The sequence below is a fragment of the Cebidichthys violaceus genome, unplaced genomic scaffold (assembly GCF_023349555.1).
Source record: "Cebidichthys violaceus isolate CVI_PGR_0920_01 unplaced genomic scaffold, fCebVio1.0.p SCAF_3, whole genome shotgun sequence".
NCBI lineage: Eukaryota > Metazoa > Chordata > Actinopteri > Perciformes > Stichaeidae > Cebidichthys > Cebidichthys violaceus.
In genome coordinates this window covers 6371084-6397724 of record NW_027176483.1, presented here as the reverse complement: position 1 = coordinate 6397724, position 26641 = coordinate 6371084, and the positions used below count along the sequence as shown (strand labels likewise).

The following is a 26641-nucleotide window of genomic DNA, read 5'->3' as shown; positions in this document are numbered from 1 at the left end:
GCCGAAACCAGATGGGGCTGACACTAGAAGGATTGAAACCAGAGGGGGCTGAAACTAGAGAGCCTGACGCTAGAGGGGAATTAAACTAGAGGGGAACTAAACTAGAGGGGAACTAAACTAGAGGGGACTGACACTAGAGGGGGCTGAGGGAGGCTGACACTAGAAGGATTGAAACCAGAGGAGGGCTGAAACTACAGAAGTGACCGTGGAGAGCAGGGTTGCCTCTCAATCAGAGGGTCGGCGGTTCGATCCCCGGCTTCAGCTAGTCTCATGTCAATGTGTCCTTGAGCAAGACACTTAACCCCAAAATTGCTCCCGTCTACGGTGTGTAGATAAATACTGAATTGTAAGTCGCTTTGGATAAAAGCGTCTGCTAAATGACCGTAATGTAATGTAATGTAAAATGTAATGTAGAGGGCCTGACACTAGAGGGGAATTAAACTAGACGGGGCTGACACTAGAGGGGGCTGAAACCAGATGGGCCTGGCACTAGAAGGACGGAAACCAGATGGGCCTGGCACCAGAGGCCTGAGGGAGGCTGACACAAGAAGGGGCTGAAACTAGAGGGGGCTGACACTAGAGGGGAATTAAACTAGAGGGGGCTGACAGTAGAGGGGGCTGAAACTAGAGAAGCTGAAACTAGAGGGGGCTGACACTGGAGGGGAATTAAACTAGAGGGGGCTGAAACTAAAGGGCCTGACACTAGAGGACCTGAAACCAGAGGGACTGAAACTAAGGGGAATGAAACTAGAGGGGGCAGTTCTGGGTCGTCTATCTTGCCCACATGCCGAGCTACATCAAAGCCAGAGCCGAAACATATTAACAAATAACATATTAGTCAGACTAGACTAAATGATTACTTAGAAAAATAACATGCATATTAATCAATATTGAAAACAAATTTAAATTGCAGCCCTAAACAGAAGTAAGTTTGGATTGGCTTCCTGTAAAGATGAAAAATAAATACATTTTAAATCATGTGTATATTGAGTCACCTGATTCAGATATCCAACAGTAGAAATAGTGAGGCCACTGTATACGAGTATCAACTGTGCTCCTCCCTGCGTCTGCCAGAAGACCTACAGGACAAAAAAAGAAGTCTGTGCTGCAGGTATCTACTGCTGCATTGGCCTGAGAGAGTGCAGAGCGGCAAAATGCACACATGCTTGGCTCCCACTGGAGAGACAAACATATGGCACCGAACAATGTGATAACACCTCATTCTTACATGCATCATTGTTGCATTTACTGCGCCAAATAAATACTTAAAAAATTTAGAAATTGTTATCTAGTGTGAATAATCATGTAGATTTGAGAAACTGTAGCATCAGTCACTGTGTAACCTTGTGTGTGTGCTCGACTGCAGCGCTTCATCACTGACAGAAAGTCCTCTGCCCCCTAGTGGAAGACATTGGAACCAGAAAGAGTGATTTATAGTGACCTTCCTGAGGGGTTTTACAAAGTATGGTGGTGAGTACTTTAAAGTTTAAATATTTATAAGTGCACATGTTTGAATCAGGGTGCTGAGAACACAACAGCAGACAAACACCAGCTCTGAGTTTTCAGTTTTATTTAAGGTTCATTTTTCCAGACCTGCAGAGGACAGTTCACTTCCTTTTAAGCGCCTCGATTTTGTTTTCGTTTTTTTTCCCCCCCGCGCAACATCATGTTAAAACCCACTGTAGGACTCTGTGTTGGCTTCTCCTGGATGAGTTTGTTCATTTTTGTGAAATACTGTTAAATAGGGAACAGCAGGAGGGGCGGGGTTCGGTAGGGGGGGGGGGGTGTAAGAGAGAGAGAAAGAGAGACAGAGCGAATATGGATCAGAATTAAGACTTCAAAAAAGAAAAAAAAGGCGGTGGTCGGAGAGGTCGATCTCGAATCCTAAAGGCTGAAAGCTCCTTAAATCACTACTACAGTACGTGGTATTGTCTTGCAGCACCTTACTTTGGGACATACACTCACATACAGTCGCATACAATATTGCATATTTTTTTTCAGCAATCATTGACGCTAGACTCCTCCTCCCATCACTCCTTTCTCTCATCTGTCCATGTTAAGGCCTCGTTTAAGCCCTCGTGGGTCGAACAAAAGGGACCTGTTCACCCTGTTGCTACCCTCTTTAGTATTTTTTTTTTTGACATATCCTCGTCCATCATTGTCTTATCTACTTGGTGGCTGTCCATGTTAGGGCTAGCTACTGTAGGTACCACACAGTGGCACTGTGAGTAAGAGTCTAACCCTAGTGCTCAGGATGTGTGCCACGATCTCCCAAAGCCCCGGCGCCCCGCGGTTAGGCAGTGCTCTATCCTCTGATACAGAGGTTCAGCAAAAATTTTTCCTCCAGCAGGACGGGGCCAGTGGGAGCCCTCCTCTAACGGGAATGTGGGCCAAGCGGCCTCTGGAGCAGGCCGTCTGTGTCCCTACCTAACAGGGAGCCCGTGCATAGCCTGTGCCCTCAACTCCCCTGTGCCATCTGCATTCACTCTCTAATAACCAAAACTCAGCTTCTTTTTTTTTTTTTTTTTTTTACATTTTCTTTTTTAAAACCACTCTCAAAAAAAAAAAAAAAAAAAAGCTAAGTGCCAACCCCCCTTTTTCTCTCTGTCTCTCACCTCGCCGTCTTCACAACGTGGCTGTGAGGGTGAACCGCTTCACAGTCTCCTGTTAACGTGGGGAGGATGAGGGTCTTTGGGGCAAAGCTTCAAGAGCAGATTCACAGCTTGCTTCATTCCTCGAAAACTTAATCGTGACTTCAACTTTCAAAAACACAAATGTTGTTCATGCTTAATCATTAGTTACTTTTTAAAAAAGGTCTCCCCTTCAGCTAATTTTGTTTCCTAGTCAGTTTGTGGAGTTACGTCTCGTGTCACTGCTGGGCACTCGATGCCGTACTGTTTCTCTGTTAACAGTGAGCTACACAATGAATCCCATGTTACACCCAGAACTAGGTCTAATGAGTGGTGATGGTAGTAGCGGGTAAAAGGGTACCGATAACTTGTGTGCCACAAACAAAAAACAAATAGGCCTTCAGAGTAGACAAAAGGAAGGAGGAAGAGAAAAAGAAGAAAGCATGTTTGTTACTTTGTTAATCATTTTTCATACTCTGCAGATTGGTGTGTATTGCATTGGGGGGGAGGGGAGGGGAGGGGAGGGGGGGGGGGGGGGGGTACAGGATGAGTGGGTATAAAGTGGTAGTGGGGGAATGGATGGGTGTCTGCTGTAGTCTGTGTTCAGTGGCGGTCCACAGCGGCACTCTGTAGCAGCTCTGTGGCGGGCTGTCCCGGGGGTCTGAAAGCGGTCTGGAAACCGGGGGGAGGGGAGTGGAACTGGCTGGCGGGGTTGGCTGTGGGGGGGGGCAGGTAGGGAGCCCAGCCGCCGGCGGCTCTGTGGTGGAGAGGGAGGTGGGCGTCGAGGAGGCCGCTGTGGAGGGGCTGGGGAGGAGTGGGCACCGCTGAGCTGGCCGGGCCGTCCATCTCTGTGAGCGCCTGCAGGGACTTGAGCCAGTGTGGAGGGTTGTCGTCCTGGAGACAGTCTAAACTGTTGCCTGCTGAGGCCGGGATGCCTGGGGGGGGGGGTAAACACATTTTAACACAACAGCACCGCAGTAAACAAATCATTCTTCACAGATATATAACATTTGATGGGTCCAGCTTCACCGGTGTGATAATCAGTTTTAGAAATGATTTGCTTAAATCATTATCGAAAAGCGATAATTTGAGTAAAATAAGCAACAGATTAGTGTTTAGTTCAAAAAGAAAATACTTGCCGCTCAAATTCAAGTTACAATGGTAGAAAACAGCAGCTGGAACCAGTAACTTTTTGGCATTTTTGCTTATTAAATGACTTACACAATTAATCGAATATCAAAATGATTGTTGCTTGATTTTGTCAATCACCTAACTAACTGCTGACTCATGTAAATAACAAGTTCCACCTGTGATGATAGCAGGGTCCATCCAACTGGCTGTGCCGTCCCAGCTCAGGCTGTGTGAGATGCCTGCTGGCCCTAGCGGTCCACCGATGTGGTTAACACTGTTGGAGGATGACGAGGATGACGAGGAAGAGGAGTTTGGGAGGCCCCCGAAATTGATATTGATGTTGGGCAGGAGAGCTCTGAGGCCGTCCTGCCACTCTTTCACATTTAATCCGTCTATAGAGCCACTATTTTCTGCAGGAGGAGAAGAAAACAGGAAGGTCAGTTCATCAGGTGTTTTGATCACCGACTAGTGGTCAGTTGCAGAACTGCACCGACCAGCATTCCCTGTGTAAGCTTCACAAAACAAGTACCACACATTGTGACTTTACATAACACCATTATACAAAACATCTGATCAGAGAAAGGTGCGGTGGCGGCGGCCCAGATGTCAGGTACCTGAGATGGGGATCCCTCCCAGCCCTGTGTTGTGCTGAGGGGGCAGATTCAGGTCCAGGAAATTACTGTGTGAGGCAGCACTGGCTGAGTGGTTCAAGTGTGTGAGGTTATTTCGCGTCGGGACGCCCATCCAGGGGTGTCTGGCGGCTGGCTGCTGCTGACTGGCCTGGCTGTTCTGACTGCCCGGGAAACTGAAGGAGCTGTAGATGGCTCTGTGGTGGAGCTGGGGGAGGCGTGGCAGGCTGCTGGGGAAGTGGTGAGAGGTGCCGGGGTTCGGGTTGAGAGGAGGCAGGCCGAGGCCGTGGTTGCTCCCGCCATGGGAGAGGAGCCCCGGGGAGAAGGGGCTCTGATCCTGCACCGACAGCTCCTTCTCTATCAGGTCGGCCAGGGCCTTGCGAGTGACGTCGAAAGGGTCGAAGCCCAGATCGTCGTCCTGCTGTTTGCTGGACGAGCCGAAGCCGAAGGCCGCCTGCCAGTCTGTGGAAGAAGACACTGGTATTGTGTCTGTGAGGACAGAAGAGAGACACACGTTACTGAGCGGGAAGGTTTCTGTACATAACTTATAAATCACCCACAGCAAACAAAAGTAACCGGAGCAAAGTAACGCTGCATCTAGACTGTAAGACACGACCCAGACATGGCACACAGCTCGAGAAGCCGACACGCGTAAGCAAATACATGATATGAATATATGATAAGGGTTACAGCTGAAAGAATAAGGCTAAAATATTGTCACACACGCCTTAAGAATACATTTGAAACATGAACTGACTACACACATGTAGTTACAGGCAGATCTATCTTGCTCTAGATGGGCATTGACATTATAAATCTATTGATTTACACATTCGGCGATTAATTGCAAGCAGTCATTTTTTCAATGTGTCCATTTAAACTGTGCTGCTTTTATTCTGGATTAGGACTTTAACTTCTTCGTATTTGTGTAATATTATCTACCGATCAATGAACCGAGCTTTGATTGGTCAGTAAGTGTGCTTTCATATGAGTTGATCTCTTATCCTTATGTTATCTCCAGAGCAGGTTAGGTGTTCAGCGTAAGAAGTGAACCTCCGTCTTAAGACTGAAAACCCAGAGTTAACCCTGAAGTTACCTCGCTGAACCCAGATCCTGCTTCGTAGTGCAGGCCTCAGATCAACTCCTTCCATTCTTACCTTTCACAATAAAAGCCCTAGACACATACACTGTAACTATTCAATAGAGGGAACTCAAATTCACTCAGAGGACGCTGCTCTTGGTCAATAGGATCCTGGCAGCTTTAGTTCAATTGGTTTCACAATCTTTACAGTATACGACAGCCTCTTTCCTTGGATCATTGCACCGGTAAAGGAACCAGTGTGGGATGCAGGTCAACGCACTTGAATATTAAGACAAAAACACAACCAATCAAGCACTAAAGACATGCAAAAGGTTTAATCAAATCTCCATTGTACCTGATGTGAAGAGGCTCTGTGGTTCGGGGGTCATGGGCCAGTCAGAATTGCCGCGGGGGGAGCTGGGGAAGGGGGGCAGGCCAGCGGGGAGCGGGTTAGGATGTCTGAAGTTACTGTTGTCTGAAAAGAGCGACTGGGACTCAGCGGCCGCTCCCTCGAAGGGTGAACGGGCTGTGAGGTCTGCCACGCTGATGGGCACCACGAGGCTGGGCTTGGTTAAACCAGGGGGAGGAGAAGGGGAGTCACTGGTGGGCATCTGGAACAAAAGAGAGAGTTTGTGAGGTTGTCCTGGATCACCTTCATCCATATGGAAATAAAAACGTGAGTTAAGGCTCTTCACCTGTAGTAAAGTCTCTCCATTCACCATACCGATCGAATCTGGAGGTTTGTCACTGGGACTGCAGGGAAACAAGTGACTCATTTAAATACATAGTCAAAAATATGATGTGCAAAAATGTTTGAATGCTGTGTTTACAAACAAACATCAACCAACAATGTGACTACAACTTTTTAAAATGTGAATAAAATCATTTTGTTCAGGATACGTTGGTGCCATCGTCCAGGAGGAGTCTACGTTACCTGTTGCTGTCACAGTTAGAGGAGAAGGGGGACAATGCAGCATGCTGACCAGGACCCAGGTCTGTTTCTAGCCCATCTGAAGCCATAGCTTCTTGGTCTAGATAGTCTAGCAGCGGAGGAGACTTGCGGTCCTCTGAAAGCCCGTTGGCCAGTTTGTTGTGTCCTGACAGCGTCGGCCACCCATCTTTACCGTTGGTACTATTGGCTCTGTTTCAAAACAGCAGAACAATCGAGCTCAGCACAAGTGGACGTAATAAGAGAAAGCTAGAAGAAAATAAAAAGAACCAACCTCTGTGTGGAGTTGGATTTACTCTTTGACTTCTCTGTTCCACATGCTGGAGGTTGTAGAAAGCTAGGGTTAATTTTATAGAGGTCTTGGAGGAGTTTCTGCTCATACTCTTGATGTTTCCCTGCCTAAAAAAAACAAATGACACAACATGAGTCAGCATTAATCATTTTGTTAATGAACAAATTAATTCACATTTCAGAAAGAGAAAAATATTTTACCTGCATTTCCTCTTTAGTAAAGCTAGCCGCTTCATCCCCCAGCTCATGTAGATACATACAATCAGGTTTGGGACACTGCATACTTTTAAGGAAGTAACTGCAGTACTTTGTTGTGCCTAAAGAAGCCTGTGACAGAGAGACCAAAGAGAAGAAAGGAGAAGCGGTGGTTATGGAGCTTTCTTTCAAAGGACTTTTAGTTTAATCGTACTATTTTACATCGCAGGTTGTTTAATAAAAGGGTGTTTATGTCTTACAGACAGGAAGGCGTGGCTTTGTTATGCAAATTAAACTAATCGTAGTCACATAGATCCGCAGTTATTAACTTCTCACCTTGAGGGTTCTGCCATCAACAACCACATTGTTCACACACTGTATTGCTCTTAAAGCATCTTCAGAGCGGATGTAAGTGACATAAGCGCTGGCACTGGGTCCCTGAAAAAACAGAAAATAAAGTAAACAGTTCAACACATCTACTGTAGCTGCAATGCTGTTACAGTGAGGACTAAAAACTAAAATAACTAAAAAGACAAACAAATCTTGGTATATGCAAAACGATGAACACAAGGTTTCACATTTTGCCTGGTAAAAGACAAATGGTTCTTCTATTAAAAAAAACAAACAGATTAAGACCTAGTCCACATGTTTTTGTTATCGGCGTTTTTCCTCCTTCCAGACGAAAACGCACAAACACAATCTAAGCACCGTCAAAGCCAGTGGGCACACACACCTCATTAGTGACTCCTCACAAAGGTGATAACAATCTGCTGTTAAAAGCCCAAAACTATGCTTTCCCCGTCACCACTGAAAACTGGGTGTCTGAAAATCTTCACCTTATTTTTCAGAGACCTTGTCCACACCTGCTTGGGTGTGGACAAAAGCCCAAGACGCATAGAAAAAGCTATGTTTACACAAACACCTGTGTCGTGTAGACAAGGCTTAAGTTCTAATGATGTTTAAAAACATATCAATTGTGAGAACATCCCGTCATCTTTGATCCACCCTCACCTGTGAACCTGCGTAGGATGTGCTATTGTTGATGACCACTTTATGGATTTTCCCAAACCTCCCAAAATATTCTGGTCGTTTTAGGACCTGTGGGCAAAAAATATATATATATATATATGTATGTCAGTTATCACAAAGTTTTGGGTGCACTGTGAACTCTTATACAAAATATTCAACAAGAGCTTTACTCTTGAGGCTTCAGAGGGAGGTTTTACTGGAAGACATTTAAAATGTGCATTAAAATAATTCAGTATCAGTGGAGACACTGTACTCACCTCCGGGTCGGCGAGTCGCTGTGAGAGCCCCACCACAAACACCAGGTTTCTCTGGACTACTCTGACACTGGCCAGGTGCTTTCGGTTTTCTGTCACCTTCTGCTTCTTCTCGTTCTGTTTCTGCTTCTTTTCGTTCTTTATCCTTTGGATCTCCTCCTGTGAGAGAGGCTTGTACACCGCGGGGTCCTCTGGGTACGGCTACACAAAGACGATGATGAAAAAAATACTGTAGTTTAAATTATGTGGCTTTTGTAAAGGATAGTGGGTAACGGAGAACTTTAGTTGTAAATATGGTGGTTCAACAAGGCATCACTAGCCACACTGCTGAGGCTGTAAATTGTAAATGATGAGTTTATGTTTTAACAAACAGGGCTGCACTCAACATCCTCATCCCTTCTGTTTGTCAGGACAGAAAAAAATCCCCCTTCAGTTGAGATGAGTTTCTCTGCTATCGTGTCCATGTCGTCATCGTCATCATCATCATCATCATCATCATCGCCTCACCTTTCTGCAAGCGGGGCAGAGGCCGTTCTCATCTGTGCGGATGCGATGCCAACAGAAGCGGCAGATCTGATAGCCGCAGGTGCAGGGGAAGAAGTTGACGTCATCAATCTCCAGCGGCTCCATGCACAGAGGGCACTCCATGGGGTCGTCCTTCATTTCAGGGCTGTGGGACATCCTATGGTGTGGCAGGGAGGGGGGGGAGGAGGGAGTTCTGAAGCTGGTCACAGAGCACAGGGCTGAGAAAACATTAAAAAAAGTTGAGTTTGAGAGCTCCATCATGACATGATAACATCAACCACTCATTTCTACTAACTGAACTTGATGCAGGATTGTGTAGACTCTAAAACTGACTTTATGACCACCAAGATCACTAAATCAGACTGAGCACAACAATAAACACATTTCCAGCAGCAAAAGGAAACACTCACTCTGTTAGGTCCACCTAGCTTAACTACTGCAGTCTACTGCAATACCTAATATTTTACTTTAATGATGGATATAATGTTCAGTTTGTGGTGCTGGTGAACTGCACTGTGCTTTAGGCGGAGATGTTTCTAATGTCTGGGCTTCTGCATTTAAACCACCGAGGGTAGATTACATACCGGTAAATGCTCTCAGTCCATTTCAGAGCTGAAACAATAAAGCGTTCGACAGAAATGAAAATCTTGATGATCAATTACTCTCTTTAAGTAGCAATCCCAAAGACTTTTATTTAAAGAAATATCACTATATCGCTAAAGGTGGTAACACAATGGTGTTTAAGCCTATGATGAAATATACTTACAGTATTACAAACTGGGTGTATGTGGTGACAAAATGCCATGCAACATTTTTTCTGTACACCACAATGCCTATAAATATGATGATAAAGTTGAATCAAGGCCGTTTTAAAACAGTTTCAGAAGAACTCGATGTTATAACCTCCATGGAAGATTGAGTTATCGCAGCACTTTGTGACTGCATTAGTTTAAGCTAAATGTGCCTGATAAAAAGACAACTGACGGCATATCTCAGAAATCTATAAGTAAAACACAGCTGTCATCGTGTTGAAGTGATAATGAGGATGTTGTGGTATCTTTCTGGGGTTGACTAAAGTATTCACCTCGTCATAAGGGAAATGCAACAAACTGCGTTTATTTACAACCTTTCTAGGAAGCAGTTAAACGTCAGCTTAGTTTCCGCGTGACAACACTGCTACCAGCAGGTGAAGTCATGACAAACCCAGATTTATCAAACCTGACAGTGTAAAGTTTAATCAAATAATGTCAGAACAATGCCAACATTTCAGATACTTGGCAGCATTTTGCAAACAGATTAACACGTACAGGAGTGGTTCTGCTGCTTCACTCGCAGATATCAGCTGATTAATAAAGTCGTGTATGAATACCTGACGTTAGTTAAGGTTAGCCAGGCTGGTAACTTTAGCTGCTCTGCCTACTGGATCGTACATTATGACAGATGTTATTTGACTAACGTTAGGCTAAGCTAACATTAGCCGCGAATTGGTAAAAGAAGCCGGTCTACCTAATAACACGTATTCAGGAGTAATTGTAGGTAACATCACAACATCGAAATATACAGAGGTAATTATTTACTTGACATTAGCATTACACGTTTAAAGATATGTATGCCATAACGGTACGCCTTCTCCTACATATAAACTGACAGCTTGCTTTTATGCTAACCGCTAGCATCAGCGTAGCTAGCATGCTACATTCTCATCAGATGTACGGGGTTTTGATGCCAAGCTTACGATGCGGCCTACACAAGCTAACGCTGAACTGGGAGCAAGTTGTTGGCACTATAAACAACTGACATGGCTCTCACGACATTTAGATTACCTGGACAGTGATCGAATAAGCCCGAGAATACTCCAACAGAAGTCTGAAAAATCCTAACAAACACAACTGTCCTTTATTTATCAAGAGAATGGAAGCTGGCTAGCCCAACTAGCAACTTGGCTAACGTTACTTACCCTGTCCGTATTTAGCTTAGGATTCCACTCCAAGGGAGTCACACCAAATTGGGCGGGGACTGCGAGCCAATGTGTCTGAAATGTCAAAATTTCTATAACCGGTCACTTAAGATAACCGTAGTTTTGTTGTTCTGTTGTGATTAAAAGGCTATAGAGATGTTTTGCCCCTTTCTTTTCTTAGTATTGTGGAGACAATTTACGCTCAAACCACCATCTTAGCTAGCATTAAAGTAGGGAGGAGGGAGCTGGGCAAGTGTTCAGAGCGACTGAGTCTGCGCAGATGAACAGATGCTTTGTGGGAAATACAGTTCTCGGCGACTTTGAGCTGGAACCAGGGACACATTTCCTGACTTGTACTTAATTAAATTATTTACACCAAAACACCAACATGCAAATAAACGTTTCTAATTCTGGTTCTGGTTCTGATTCTGATTCTGGTTCTGAACAGCAATAACATTTGAGAATTTTGAATGCAGGATTTGTACTCTTTTATTTTAATATTTTACACCAAAAAAAAAAAGATTTACATTTGAATATAATGGTTTCAGTGAAACCCTGTCATCTTCTAACATTAATTTAGTCACTATTTCACATGATGGTTTCTCAAATGTTAAGGCTAAAATTATAAAATGAACAAACCAATGTGTAATAAACCCAATTTTCACACATTTCTTCCAACGTATTTGAAAATATTTTTAATTTATCCACATGAAGCTGGGTTTGGGCCAATACTGACTGACTTTGTTGGGATCCACAGAGTCTGAGGTGAGCGTAGGGGCGATAGGGTGCGATGATGCCAGGGACAACCGTGCAGCCAGGAGGCCCATCTGAACACAGCTGTCTGTGTCTCGCCGCTGGAGAATCCCAGTCATTAAAGCACCTGCGAGACTGCAGACAGAGCGGGGATGAGTGCCGTTATGTTTGAATGTTTGTTGAGTGCAAATGATATTGTGAGAGAGAGAAAGTGTGACAGGAACAGGAAGAGGTAATGATAATTGAAAAGTGGATCAAACTGAAGCAGAGAAAGTTTGGAATTTAAATAATAATAGGGAAGAGAAAGGAGGTCAAGTAAGTTTTTAGCACCTATCTCCTGCTCCAGACACATTCATTGTCTCCTCTGCCGTCACGGTCAGTGCTGGGTAGTGGACAGCACAAAGCTGCCTCCTCTGCAATCACATGTGCAATAAACATCTTCACTTTCACTGTCATAGTAATCATCATCATTATCAGTTTCAGATACAAGTTGTCCTTACCCTCTTCTGTTTTCTTGGCTGCAGGTTGACAGAGCCTGCATCATGCTCTCCGCACACCAGCACTCCACCAGCCCCCAGAGTCACCACCAGACAGTGGATGTGCTCCAGCAGGGGGCGTGAGAGAGCCACAGCAACACTCAGCACCTCCTCGAGAGAGCTTGGAAGCACTGCCACCCAGCAAGACACAACCACATCCTCAATCACCAACACACCATTTGCATTTTTCTACAAGAACTTTGACTCCAACAACTGTATGTGGGAATATGTGTTTGAGATGAGGGAGTAAAGAAAAAGAAGATTAAGATGCACATTAAGGAATGAAGTTTACCTTCGGGTGTTGGGAAACCCAGTGTTTTGTTCATGGTGCACAACTCTGCCAGGTTTGGAGATGAATAGGACAGAGACTTCCAGGCGTCTGACAGGAAAGGCTTGGAAGCCTTTTCTGAATCCGTTGGCTCATACCAAACTGTGACACATTGATTGTGTTGTATTAAAATCAGTGAAAGCTTCTGATCGCAGTCATTCATAGTGACCATCTCCATATGCTTACCATTGATGTTGTGTTTTCTGGCAATGGAGCAAACATAGTCGATGGTGGAAACGGGAATGTTTCCATCGAGACACACAAGAGTGGCTGATGAAAGCTGCTTCTCAAACTGTGACACCTACAAAAATATATTTGAAGAGATAATGATAAAGAAATATCAATTAAGTAAGTAAACTTTATTTCTAAAAAAGACATGCAGCAAGAATGTCAGGAAATGGTAAAATATATCAAAAAATAAAACAAAAAGAATAAAACTATGATTATTCTCATTATCGAATAATCTGCAGTTTATATTCTCATTTTGTCATATCCATACAATTTCAGAAAACACAACAAAAATGCCCATCTTGCTTTCCCAAAGCCCAAATTGACATATTCAAATATTTTGTTTTGTCAGACCAAAAGTACAAACCCAAAAGATATTCAGTTTACTATCTCTAAAAGTGCAAGAAAAACAGCAAACATACACATTTTAGAAGATGCAACTGGAAATTCTTTGGTATTTGTACTTTGAAAAACATTTTTTTGTCCAGTAGATGCACGTGTTGTTTCCTGTCCAGTCCTGCTCACCAATGGTGGATGCCTTCACTAATGAGAGCTACTTGTAGTCTACATGTAATGGCTTTAAATAAGCAGAATAAATGTCAACCATAAATACTATCAAGATTTGGGTTTGATGTAACAAAAAGGACTATAACATTGAATAGTGAATATGTAGGTTTGAGGTATGAAATCCTGGGCTAGCCTTGCTAAAGGACAAGTAGCTTTGTCACTTACATACTGCTCTGTGATCTGCTGATGAACGTCCATGTCTCCCAATCCAAGACTCAGTTCTCCGCTCTCAGTGATAACAGCGCAGTAAGTTGCTGTGTTCTGCTCTTCTAGCCTGAGCACACCACTTGTGTTCTGAGAGAAATAAGAAAAAAAGTCAAGAACTTAACATTTACATTTTTAATTCTAAAAGGGATTATAATCATGCTTGATAATAAACAACTGTTAATTTTCACAAACCATATGTTTACAGTAGTTCAACACTGCTTCGCTGTGTGAATCAGCTCCAGTAGCTGAGATGAACAGGGGACTACGGCCTAAACGACTCAGAGAGTCTGGAAGGAAAGCACCAAAGATGTGAGTGTAACATAATCAGATTTGAAGTACTGTTGAACACAATTTGCATCTACATTATCAGATGAAAACACACCAGCAATGTTCCGTCCTACACCACCAAATGACTGACAGACACTTCCTGGGTTGGTCTGTCCAAACTGAAAGAGACACGTTTTCTCAGAAGCAACCAACAATAATCAATAACATGATCTGCAGTAGTTTTGATGAATCAAACTTACATGAAGTGTTCTCGTCTTTCCTTTTGCAATAAAATCAACGTTTATTCCTCCTATGACAACCTGTGAAAGAACAGCATTGTGGGTACTGTATTTAGCACATCATAAATGACTAAACTTAAGTCCATTGTATGTGTTTTTACTCACAATATCTGAGTCTGTTGAGTGTTTTCCATGATGATGAGTCTGACCTCTGGACTTTCTCTCAGTCATTTGTTTTGACAATGCGCAGGCTATTTGACTGCCAACTTTAGCATTGTTATGAATGAGAGCAATATCTAAGAACACAACAGGTTAAGGGCATTTTAGTTGTGATTTACTGCACTTTAACATTGTCTGGCCTATGAGAAAACAACTTTTTCAATCTTCTTTACGCCTCTTCCTTTCCAAAGAAAGTGATATGTTCTCTGCTTGATGATGATTCATATTTTTAGAAGGATACTGGCCTGAAGGGACTTTCCCTCAGTCAGCTCATTGACTATTTGAAGAATGAATGGCGTCACATCTCCTCCTGTTATACCTTTAGCACTGAGTACATAAAAAGAAAGAGAAGAGAAAATTAGAATTTTTCCAGCTCAGAGAAACAGTCCATTTGATTCACTTTGTCATGACCATAAAGAGATCCAGACAGGAATTTTCCTCTGGTGATATTGAGGTAGTATCTCAGGTGTTGAGAAAACAAAAACACAACAGATTACGAGCCACGCAGAACTTCTGTACCTTGCCTCTGTTACTGCAGCCTGTATGGCTTCCTCTATCAGCTGGCCGGCTGCTGCGTGCTCCTCTGGGATGGGCACCGCTAACAAGACGCCACTTTGGAGATCCAGAGACAGAGTGCTCGCTGAACGACGCAAAAAAGAAAAACAGATCCACATTCACAACGGGCATAAGTGAAAAATAAGTGTTGGTTAATATTCAATCTTGACCGTGGTGTGTTCAGGGTCAAGGATATAAAATGTAGATGTACCAATGAGCGCTGCAGCTTCCTCAGGGTTGCCGACTTGGCATGGAGAAGTGAATCCGCTTTGTGGAGAGAAGAAGGCCGGGAAATTCTTCGACGCTCCATAAGTGGCCACACAGACACCCTGCGTCTCCTGATAAAAGATACAATGACAGTTAAGTTAATAATAATTTATTCAAGTAATTAGATCATTTTGTACCAACAAAACTTATCCACTTTCTTCTCTCTTTCCTTCTATTGATCCTACTGACTGTTAATTATCTGCGGCGATCTATATCGGTTTCATACACACACGCACAAACACACCATGTCCACACCAACTTGCATTTAGGCCAACAGCAAATAACCTAGGGTCTAGAAATTCAAACTAAAGTCCCTACAAGCCAATAAGTTAAATAAAGCAAAATATTGCTAAAACATATTTGGCTGATTAAAGTACAAACTCAAATATGAAAACACAGTATCAGTATTATTGTACAGTGACAACCTTATCTCACTATACTTACAAGGAACTCCAGGGTGCGACCGATGTCCAGAATAGACTTGACACCAGCAGAGATGACTGCAATGGGAGTCCTGCCGAGCTCTGTCAAATCTGCACTGATGTCCAGACCTGAGGAATAATCATTTACTCAGTCGTGACCGACGGTTAGCCTTCACACAACTGGTTGACATGAGTCTAACTTATTCCTCTCGACATACCAATAAGACAAACGTACTGTCCTGACACCATTGGTGTCCTTACACATGGAGGAGTTCCTCAGGGTGAACTATCCCGTCACCTTTAAATCATATCTGGATCATATGTGCACCCTCATCTCTTTTCGTGGTCTTTGTTATCAAATCCAGCTGACACACTTGCAGGCTTGTTCACCGGCATGGCTTGTTAAGAGTAATTAGTTAGTGTCAGTATGCGTAAAGTATCTATAAGTCTGCTTACTGTTCTCTCCGTCTCTGTGAACTCCTCCGATGCCCCCTGTGACAAACACAGGGATGCCAGCTCGATGTGCTGCTATCATCGTGGCTGACACCGTCGTTCCCCCAGAGAGACCCTGAGTAAAGAGGAGAGCAAACCAAAACTCAACCCTAAGTGACAGACTCAGGTAGTTCTGAGATTATTTTCAGAGGAGCGTGCTGTGGTCTCACTTTGCTCATGACGTAGGGCAGATCACGATGGGACACTTTCAGGGAGCTCTTGCAGAGGGCGAGTTCTTCAAGCTCCTCTGACGACAGACCAACATGGACTTCACCCTCGATCACTCCGACCGTGGCTGGAGTAGCTCCTTCGGCCCTCACAATGGCCTCCACCTGCTTCGCTGTGCTGCATCACAACATTAATGGCATTCATAATCAGTTATTAAGGCAACTTTTAGCTGCAGGTATTAAAGTTGACTGACACTTAAAATGGGGCACCTCAGGTTGTGTGGATAGGGCATGCCATGTGTGATAATAGTGCTCTCCAGTGCAACCACTGGTTTGTTGTCTGCCAGCGCCTTAGATACAGATGGATGAACTCTGAAGAGGCTGCCTGAGAGAAGAGGTACATTCATAAATCATCATGATTACTATCAATCTGTTATGCAATCTGCGTACATTATACTTTTAAGTGTTAAGATGTATAATGAGAGGATGCATTTACCACTTTTGCCTCTGCTTTGAAAAGTTGCGATTCCTCTTCTCAGGATGAGTGCAGAGGCTCTCTGCAGCATCCTCATTCTGTTCGGATTTTAAGGGAAACCCTGGAAACATTTTTATTTTAGTTTTTGAATCTAACTGAGAAAAACTGTGTCCGCTGATTCTTGTATACCAACAAAATGCCATTCAAGTTCCTTTGACTGTTGGACTTATGATGTCATTTTTTAAAGATAGTGTTTGATGTTTGTCTTTAGACTTTGTTTGACTAAAAAGATTAAGAGCGAGACTGGACATCGAGAGAAAGGAACATTTACTTGATTGATTGATTGATTGATTACACACACACACACACACACACACACACACGTTCATTCCAACATACATGAAAAGATTACAGTCCCACATTAAACTACAAAAACAACGCCTCGATCAAAGCTTCATTTTCACTGTTCTTCAGAATTAATCACAAACAAGTGTGCACTGTTATTCCTAAATTCACCTCACGTAGACTCCGTTATTTGATAGAAAACATTTCATACATACATAAATCTCATGTAGACCCCATCGTAAAGAAAGGGCTGTATAGGTCACACACATTGTGCTCGTCAAAATCAAACCAATGAACAATATTACCTCAGCTACTTGAAGGGAGAAAACAATAGGCTGCCCGGTTGCATCACACTCTGCAGTGTGTTCTCTGTCACTGGCGGGCTTAAGTCCAATTCAGCCATTGTGAAGGTTTTCTTTGCTCCAGTTAGTTGGGACAAATTCCTACCAACCCCCCCATCCACCCTTTTTTGGGGCCACTCTCAGAAATCGACAACCAAATTCCAGTGCATGGCTCAGTAGTATTGTTATCTGTTTTTTCCCCTCTTCACTGCATTTATGCACTAAACACTGTTGTTTGAAATGTATCACATTGTCAGAACAGAACATTTTAGTCAATACTTTACCAATGATTTTGTGCCAAAATTGCACATTTAACAGTGTTTTTAATGTAATATCTCATCAATAAGACGAAGAGGATCAGAGACTCATCAACAAACATTTTAAATTACAATGAAAACATCTGAAATGCTGTGTTATCAACATCCACTCATTTCTGCTCACATGCTCTATGCAATAGGAGGGAGACCATTTACCCGTGGTGCGAATACTAACTACTTAATCAAAACGTCGATGTTTTGCAAAATTAAAAAGTCCATAGCACACTACATTCAATCAGCTCATTATAATAAAAAACAGTGTCCTACAGACAGGGTATTTAGTGCTTACCTTCTCCAGTGCAACTAAAATGCAAGAAACTTTGCTCAGGAGGCTGAACTTTGACCTTAACTCTGTTTACACAGCCCAAAAGCATCAACCACCGATCATTGTGGTCTAAACTAGTCTAGATTTGTCTCCTGAGAGACAGAAAGAGATATTTAACAAAAATGCAAGATGCAAAAATACTGGAGAGCTTTTATGAAAACAATTGCAGATGCACAGTAAAGTAAAGAAAATAAACCATTGATGAAACGATGAAGGTGTACAAAACGTTGATAACTGATTGGAGAGAATCTACACAGATTCATTAAATTTGTCCATTGCCCCATTACTTGATCCAGTACGAGTTAAATATCTGTTTGTATCCCCTGGTGATTTCTCTCAGCAGATTTCTTTTGTATTGTTATAAAGTTGCAGAACATTAATCACATCAAATTGAATAACTGATGGCCTGCTTTTGATAGTTTCACCGAACAGTGGGGAAGATCTTCATTGATGTCTCAAAACACTGACGCAATTACAGTTGTGGTCAAAAGTTTACATACACTTGTAAAGAACATAATGTCATGGCTCTCTTGAGTTTCCAGTTATTTCTACAACTCTGATTTTTCTCTGATAGAGTGATTGGAACAGATACTTCTTTGTCACAAAAAACATTCATGAAGTTTGGTTCTTTCATGACTTTATTATGGGTTAACAGAAAAAGTGACAAAATCTGCTGGGTCAAAAATATACATACAGCAACATGAATTAGCAATTTTGGTGACTTAGAAAGTTGTGTCAATGAAATGAGCTTCATAGCATGGCCTCTTAACTTCTTGTGAGTGATTATGAGTGACTACAACTGGTGACTTCTCTGAGGCCATTTAAATAGGGCTCATTGGATACAAACGCCCACAAACGCTACAATGGGAAAGTCAAAGGAGCTCAGCATGGATCTGAAAAAGCGAATCGTTGACTTGAACAAGTCAGGAAAGTCACTTGGAGCCATTTCAAAGCAGCTGCAGGTCCCAAAAGCAACAGTGCAAACAATTGTTTGTAAGTATAAAGTGCATGGCACTGTTTTGTCACTGCCACGATCAGGAAGAAAACGCAAGCTATCACCTGCTGCTGAGAGAAAATTAGTCAGGAGGGTGAAGAGTCAACTGAGAACCACCAAAAAGCAGATCTGCCAAGAATTAGAAGCTGCTGGAACACAGGTGTCAGTGTCCACAGTCAAGCGTGTTTTGCATCTCCATGGACTGAGAGGCTGCCGTGCAAGAAGGAAGCCCTTGCTCCAAAAGCGGCACCTTAAGGCTCGACTGAAGTTTGCTGCTGATCACACGGACAAAGATAAGACCTTCTGGAGGAAAGTTCTGTGGTCAGACGAAACAAAAATCGAGCTGTTTGGCCACAATGCCCAGCAATATGTTTGGAGGAGAAAAGGTGAGGCCTTTAACCCCAAGAACACCATGCCTACCGTCAAGCACGGTGGTGGTAGTATTATGCTGTGGGGCTGTTTTGCTGCCAATGGAACTGGTGCTTTACAGAGAGTAAATGGGATAATGAAGAAGGAGGACTACCTTCAAATTCTTCAAGATAACCTAAAATCATCAGCCCGAAGGTTGGGTCTTGGGCGCAGTTGGGTGTTCCAACAGGACAATGACCCCAAACACACATCAAAAGTGGTAATGGAATGGCTAAATCAGGCTAGAATTAGGGTTTTAGAATGGCCTTCCCAAAGTCCTGACTTAAATCCCATTGAGAACATGTGGACAATGCTGAAGAAACAAGTCCATGTCAGAAAGCCATCAAATTTAACTGAACTGCACCAATTCTGTCAAGAGGAGTGGTCAAAGATTCAATGAGAAACTTGCCAGAAGCTTGTGGATGGCTACCAAAAGCGCCTAATTGAAGTGAAAATGGCCAAGGGACATGTAACCAAATATTAGCACTGCTGTATGTATATTTTTGACCCAGCAGATTTGATCACTTTTTCTGTTAACCCATAATAAAGTCATGAAAGAACCAAACTTCATGAATGTTTTTTGTGACAAAGAAGTATCTGTTCCAATCACTCTATCAGAGAAAAATCAGAGTTGTAGAAATAACGGGGAAACTCAAGAGAGCCATGACATTATGTTCTTTACAAGTGTATGTAAACTTTTGACCACAACTGTATATCAAACTGACTGCATGTTCTCCCTAATAAGAGGGTGGAACTCAACTGAGGTGCACATTTGAAACTCTTCAGCCACGTAAAATCCTGTTTTGTCTCCAGTGAAATCACTTTCTTGTGTCTTAACATGACTGGTGGATTGGGTTGAGTCGGGTACGCAATTCGTCATGAGGTTTATGGTTGTTTTTGCATCGTCGTGGATCTCAACTGAGGTCTTTGAGCTTCCCACTAATTCCTCTTCAAACCACTGTGGACGCTCCAGCTGGTATGCATGAAAAGCCTCTATGGCATCCCGCAGGGCTCTACCTGAGGGACAGTGATAGTACTCGTCCTCTGAAAGCCCCTCGATGAGATTCACTCTGCCGGGCTCGTGCTTCTCAGTGTCCAGGATTCTGAAAAAGAGCTCCTCAAACTGTTTCATCAGCTTGTATCGCACTGTAATGTTGAAAGGTGAAGGAACATCTTCTTCACAGCAAACCTCATCAAAGTAAGCCACTATGTATTTTTGAAACGATGCAGATCGGACAAAATGGGGGACCATGAGGCTGAGGGCCGGACTGAGCATGTCCCCTACAGGTGAGCAGGCGTCCTCTCTCAGGAAAACCTGTTTGTCACCACACATGGCTCTCCATTTGGCTTGTACTCCTCGTGAGCACAGGATCAGTATCTTATCTGAAGAGCTTTCTATTTGGTCTTTGTGCCAGTCCAACCACTGGATACTTCCCAACACTCCCAGTCTTGTAGAGTCCAGCAGATCCAGGACCACTTCAGTGCCACATTTGGACGCCAGAAAGGCACAGAGCTTGAGGACAATGTTTTTGTATAAAGGGTGGTCGAGGGAGTAGATGATGAGGACTCTTTTTCTGTCCTGCACTTTGAAACCTTCTGGTTGCTGTCCGGCAGCAGATGAGGATGTGTTCACAGGATCTGAGAGAAAGGTCAGGACTGTGCATTTATAAGAAGGCAAACCTTTCTGACAGGCCCTCCACAGCAAAGAAGCAAGACAACCACCAATGACAAGCAGTCCCACCATCGCCTTTATAATTACAGTTCGTCGTGGATAATCTAAAAAAAAAGGAGTATGTGAATTTAAATATGATCATGCCTGTGTTTCCAGTGGGTTACAAGATACATCAGAGGGTCTTTGCATGATGATTGAAAGCATGGAGAAGAATAATAAAAAAATATATTATCTTTAATAATGCTTCTTTGTGAATTGTAGGATTAATTTACCTTTTTGGGTCACAAACATTTAATCGAATCAGATAATATGAGAAGTTTAAAAACTGAAAGACTTTTGACTCCTTCAACAAGGAGCCACAAGTGAACAATGCTTTATTTTAAGGCGTCACAAACCAAAACGATTGGGAACCACTGATTTATGCTCTGCGCCATATATTATATACACTGTATTTTTTGAAATATATCATACAGTATAGATGTCAAAAATCATACTTACATTGACATAAATCAATTATTTTCTCGGGGCGCCAACAGTCATTTTTGCATCGAACAAAAAACGGCTGAATCTTAGAAACAAGCAGAGGAAGGTGATGTTAAATTTTTGTCAACTGTCAGGGATGAGACAATAAATTCTAATTAAACTCACCATTAACAGCATTTCACATTGTGAAAGCTGCCACCAATCAAACTCAAAGGACACATTCAGCGATGCTCTGTTTTCCTATGGATGAACGAAATGACAAGGATACTGTATCATGTGTGTAAAACAAGCAGAAAATCATATGATGTTAGACTCACAACATAGTTACTCTTCAACCGTCATCATTGAGCATATACATGAGAAATACATTGTAATTACCTTTGAGACATTCTTTGAGCAATGGAATCCATGACTCTGGATGGAAACTTGGTATCTCTCTGAATACTGAGCTGCCACAAAACCGACAACAAGCGAAAACTTTCTACGTTGGTTGAGAGACTCAACCGCGGTCACATGAGGATACCACAGACTACCTGAAATAACAAAATCATGCAGAGCACAATACTTAGATGGTCCTGGATATTTTACAGCGGTCCATTAAAATCTGTGAGATGTAAATTAGGGCTGTCACAATATCTAATTTTCACTACACGATTATCATGGCCACGATATTATCCCAGTATCTATAGAATATTTGAATTTAAACAATAATAACGCTATCAATCAAATTCATTAACTTTGTTTATTGTGAGTTTGTCTCTTTTTTAGCTAATTAATTACACTTAAAACACGAGTGTGGGGAGGTTGTCAGAGAGACAACTTTATAAAACTGTATAAAAAGCGAGAACCAAGAGTTCAATATTTCATTTTTAAAAGGTGCTTATTTCAACATTCAGATATCAAAGCAAAGCAGAGAACTATTTGCTTTGTAAAGCTATAGCGGAGTAACCTGAGCAGAGAATGAAGTCACTCTCACTCTGTGTGTGTTTACGGCGGGTACGGCTGATAACGCCGTCCCGACCGACAGCATCGAAGCACCCACCGCTCAGTTCCCCCTCAGGTAAACACGATTATTAAACCCTTTTTTACCGTGTTAGCATCGTTAGTTGAGAGCTATTGAGAGGCAATCAAAAGGCTCCCAATATTGCACCTTTAAATATAACAGTTATTGTAAATAGAGGTATATCGCAACAGCCCCAATGCACAAAATGTAAAAGTTACCATTTTCCCGACACATTTGGGCCTTTTCGATTCTCCTGTCACCACATCCTGGCCATGACAGTAGATATTAGAGCAGATTAGAGCATTTTACACTTTGGTTTGGACACTTAAAGAAGCTCTTCAGATTTTTTTTACATTCCAAGGGGTGACAAAGTGTGATAAATGTGAAAGAACAGTGATAGTTTTGGTAAAAGAATCATTGTCACAGTATTGAATTGATTTTCTTTTGTTACTGCTTCTTGATTCAAGAGCACAAATATTTTAACATTGCTTATTTTAATTGTGATAATGACACTGGACGTTTTCTCTCGTAAGCACAGAATGTAATTACACACCAACACAGAATCAATATAACTTTTAACCTTGTTTTTACAGCAAACATACAATACATGTCTCCCTGCTTTTTCATGCAGACTTCTGGGATCTGGAGGTAACTCACCTGGGATGGAAATTCGCTTTTTTATCCTGTAGTGTTCAATCTCAGGTTCTGGCAGATTAAAAACAGACACCATATATGTATGGCGAGGCTCTACTACGACTCCGTCCAAGGAAAATGTCCACTAATAAAGAAAAACAAATCTGTAACGGCTGCTATACTTGCCACTTTTATAGCAATAGTTAGGCAAGTCTTTCACAAACGTATCTTACCTTCAAATTGTTTGGATTAAGCAGTTTGCTGAGGTTGTAAGAAAACTGCACACACATACTTTGATTTGTACTTTCATCCAGAATTTCTATCTCTGATCCACGAAGGGCTTTTACACTTCCTGTAAATAGAAGAGAATGTTTATTTTATATGAATGATTGAATCTCGGATGCCTGATTTTCTATTTACCTTTGATGAAAGACTGTTTGGATTAAAACTCGTATTTGATGCATTTTAAATTGTGAGCTACAATGTGGGCTTTATTTGGTCACAGAACAACAGACTTCAGCAATGCTTACCATCCGCCTTTATTCTCCAGGTCACATTCACAACAGGAACAGGTCCATGTTCGTCCATCCAGACGCCCACATCCTCAGGATCCAATTCTGGGCCATTAGGAGCACGTTCTCGAGGTACGGTAATGCGTTTGTCTGAGCAGTTATCTGACATTCAGAGAACGGTGAACAGCATATATTAGTGGTTAAGTGTGTGGGCAGATGGATCACATACATGCCAAATTAAAATATTTTCCTGTACAAATCATCCCTCATCCTATGAATAAAACCAAGTTTATGTTTTAGGAATTAAAACAAAGTATATATATTTTATTATACTGATTTGACACCTAAGAAAGAAGAAGAAAGAAAAGAAATAAGATACTAAGATACTTACTAAGTTTGCAGTGCTCAAGACCCTGGGACAAAAACAAAAGTTTTGTTGTAATGGCTTGATGGATTAAGGATTGTAAATTCCCCTCAGTTTACTTTTTATTAGATTGCTTGTATTTATTTTTTAATAAATGTAATCCTCACCAGTTGGTTGCAGTCCGGACGCTTGTCCAGAATCCTCAGAGAAAACGACACTGGGAGTCCAGCAGTCAAATAAAAACAGAAAAGAGGAACATGGATCATTCTGGTGTAGCTCCACAACAAATGTGGAAAAGCTTTAAAAACTACTGAGTAAACAAGCACAATAATGAACTCCATTTAGAGAGATGGTTCAATGAGAAACAGAGAAAGGCTCAGCGTGATCCGATTTCAACCAGTGTGGCGTCTTTATCAGGTGCTGACATCTGAATACACAGGAAGAACACTCTTATCCAATGTGGTTTGTAGTTTCCATTTGCATGGGGAACTTTGCATATGCTGAAAATATTTCTCACTCTTACACAGAATTATGTGAAAAATAACAGTTATGTTTTTACTGCAGTGTGCGTACACGGTAGATTGATGCCAACGGCAAACCGATATGTCAAACCATAAAACAGTCACTAGGTGGTAGCAGTGACCACATTTACAAAAGGTTAAATTCTTGTTTAAACACTTTAAAACTCATAAACAGGAAATGAGGGGGCAAAGAGACATGCAACAAATGTCTTAAACTGTAGAGGCCACCTCTTAAACCGCATTTTAATATCCAGCCTGACCTCACAGAAATAAATATACAGATACCAGAACATCTTGGCCCAACAAATGAAGGCCCAGTACGACCGCCAAACCTTCAGCTATTCATTGTTTGTTTATTGGGGTGCATTCTACGGGACAAAATGTGGCCGTGGCCATGGGATAATTCCTGTTGCTTTGTCTCAGTGTGACCACGTCTGACCAGAATAGACTGCAGCGGTTGCATTTGATCTCTGCTCTGTGTGAGAGTTGTGTCACAGCCATTGTGATTCAGTCGCCGTGATAGCACCTTGATCCAAATATAACATGACTTTCATTCAGTACAGCTGAGTTGGTTGTGATGTGTTCAGGATTTAGCATTTATAAGCAGTAGACACACTATAATGTTGTTGTGATCAGATAGAAGAACATCTTTTGACAATTGTAACTTCTCCTTTAAAACTCCTCCTATGAAGCATCCATACGGGTATATAACGTTTGAAAATGATATGTGTCAGCCTGTAATAAACTAAAAAAGATGATATCCCATATTAATGATAGAATTTAACAAATTAAGATAGTGAACATGGTAAAATACCTGCTTAGCATAAGCTTGTTAGCACACTGATTTTAGCATTTAGCTCAAAGCACCACTGTGCAGCACAGCCTCACACGACACATGTGGCTGTAGACTTCTAGAGCTGTAATATGAAACCAGTGAAAAAAGCTTCAAGTTCGACTTAATAAACTTCAACCTATAATGTTTTTAAAGCTTACTTCAAAGGGCACCTTTGAAACAATTGGTCTATGATGTTAAGTCTTTGCCAGAACACCCCATGACACAAATTAAAAAAAAACAAACACGCTCAGTGCGCCTGATATCTCCAGAGAGTCAGCTGTCAGTTAGGCGAGGGACGTGTGAGTTGTGCCCTTGTGCAACGTTATCGCATGCGATAAATGGGTCACGGGTTGAGGGCAAATCAAAAAGGGTTGCCCTGTGATGCAGCAATTGTCAGGTGGACAGGGGGTCTATTTTAGCGAGCCATTCACATGAGACTTTGAAAACATAAATCTTTCACTAATAATCATGAAGTGCTTTTTCTTTTCCTGACTCAGTCCTGTCGCTGCCCTCTCTGATTCTCATCTTCAAGGTAAGTTTCATATCAAGCGATCAACCGTTGCTATTTATTACAAGAATATAAAAGTCAATCAGATTTATTATAGACATTACAGGGGGCTCCTTAACCTTACATTGCAAGATTAACTTCTCGTCGTGCCTTGACAGCAGCCCAGCTATCGAAGTCTCTACAGCCATTTACAGCCACGTTTGGGTAAAGTCGAATCCGGCTTTAATCCAGAAAGTAATGAAGACGACTTATCAGCATGCTCCTGACACATCTAATGTGGCTGGTATTTATGTGAGGGAATCCCTGCTATGTCGTCACTTTTGTCAAGGTCTCAAAGTAACTTTACGAACACAGCTTTCCAGCTTTTGCTTCGATGACATCTCAAGCTGCTTGAAGATCTTTTGATCCTCGTAACTTGAGGCTTGCACTGCCTGCCAAAGTATTAAAGGCTGATAACGGCACGCTTGACCCGTCGTTGTGGACGAAAAGCCGTTGTGATAAGTGATGATGGGTCGCTCTTATGAAGTGGCAATCTCCTGGGTGGAGGGGCAAGGCTGCAGGCTTCTTGTAATTGTCTGCTGTTATTTATCTGGACTTTCGCACCCTGTCAGACTGGCTTAATTCAAATTGGACGTATTACTGTGCTGTGTCAGATGCACTGACATGCTTTCATCCTTCTCTAACACCTACATCTAGTATTTTATATATAATGCTATTGTTCAACTCATTAACAATAGGAAGTATCGTAGATTTAAAGCTAATGGCACAAAGAGAAGAAAGAAATTGAGAGACAGTGGAGGAGATGGCTCACTTTATGCTTGGACGATATCCAAATAAAAGAGTAAAATAAAAAATGAGCCGTGTTGTGGATCCTAAAGGATTGGGATTGAGAACTGTTTTATCTCCACAGGTCTGATGTTGTTTGTCTCTTGGCTGCCAAAACTTTCTCTGGCACCATCAAGGCCACAGCAGCTGCTGGGAGCAGCA

At 42.2% G+C, this 26641-nt stretch overlaps 3 protein-coding genes across 4 annotated transcripts; all 3 read right to left on the bottom strand.

Annotated features, from left to right (window-relative positions):
- Positions 1 to 1555: 1555 nt before the first annotated feature.
- Positions 1556 to 10892, bottom strand: cnot4a (CCR4-NOT transcription complex, subunit 4a). 2 transcript variants are annotated; one of them, XM_068723302.1, is made up of 13 exons: positions 10672 to 10892; positions 8697 to 8932; positions 8193 to 8390; positions 7918 to 8004; positions 7243 to 7344; positions 6913 to 7038; positions 6695 to 6819; positions 6406 to 6612; positions 6167 to 6224; positions 5827 to 6082; positions 4376 to 4879; positions 3938 to 4171; positions 1556 to 3565 (listed from the first exon to the last, which is right to left on the bottom strand). In XM_068723302.1, exons 2-13 carry the CDS (start codon positions 8868 to 8870, stop codon positions 3234 to 3236), a joined length of 2403 nt encoding a protein of 800 aa, XP_068579403.1. In that variant the 5' UTR covers positions 8871 to 8932; positions 10672 to 10892; the 3' UTR covers positions 1556 to 3233. The 2 variants fall into 2 exon arrangements, with proteins under 2 accessions (XP_068579403.1, XP_068579404.1); XM_068723303.1 differs by having other exon boundaries at positions 8697 to 8871.
- A 258-nt stretch (positions 10893 to 11150) lies between these two features.
- On the bottom strand, positions 11151 to 17828 carry zgc:136858 (uncharacterized protein LOC678543 homolog). The gene is made up of 18 exons (XM_068723268.1): positions 16415 to 17828; positions 16189 to 16303; positions 15922 to 16096; positions 15716 to 15827; positions 15282 to 15388; positions 14782 to 14908; positions 14535 to 14655; positions 14257 to 14342; positions 13962 to 14092; positions 13818 to 13877; positions 13673 to 13736; positions 13483 to 13577; positions 13249 to 13377; positions 12475 to 12589; positions 12253 to 12390; positions 11925 to 12091; positions 11755 to 11837; positions 11151 to 11559 (listed from the first exon to the last, which is right to left on the bottom strand). The coding sequence occupies exons 1-18, from the start codon at positions 16488 to 16490 to the stop codon at positions 11367 to 11369; spliced, it is 2094 nt and encodes a 697-aa protein (XP_068579369.1). The 5' UTR covers positions 16491 to 17828; the 3' UTR covers positions 11151 to 11366.
- A 2010-nt stretch (positions 17829 to 19838) lies between these two features.
- LOC137881948 (interleukin-17 receptor A) lies at positions 19839 to 24056 on the bottom strand. The gene is made up of 11 exons (XM_068724171.1): positions 23958 to 24056; positions 23818 to 23839; positions 23445 to 23588; positions 23148 to 23266; positions 22939 to 23059; positions 22500 to 22547; positions 21657 to 21811; positions 21444 to 21518; positions 21294 to 21363; positions 20804 to 20899; positions 19839 to 20761 (listed from the first exon to the last, which is right to left on the bottom strand). The coding sequence occupies exons 1-11, from the start codon at positions 24054 to 24056 to the stop codon at positions 19839 to 19841; spliced, it is 1872 nt and encodes a 623-aa protein (XP_068580272.1).
- Between the last annotated feature and the right edge of the window lie 2585 nt (positions 24057 to 26641).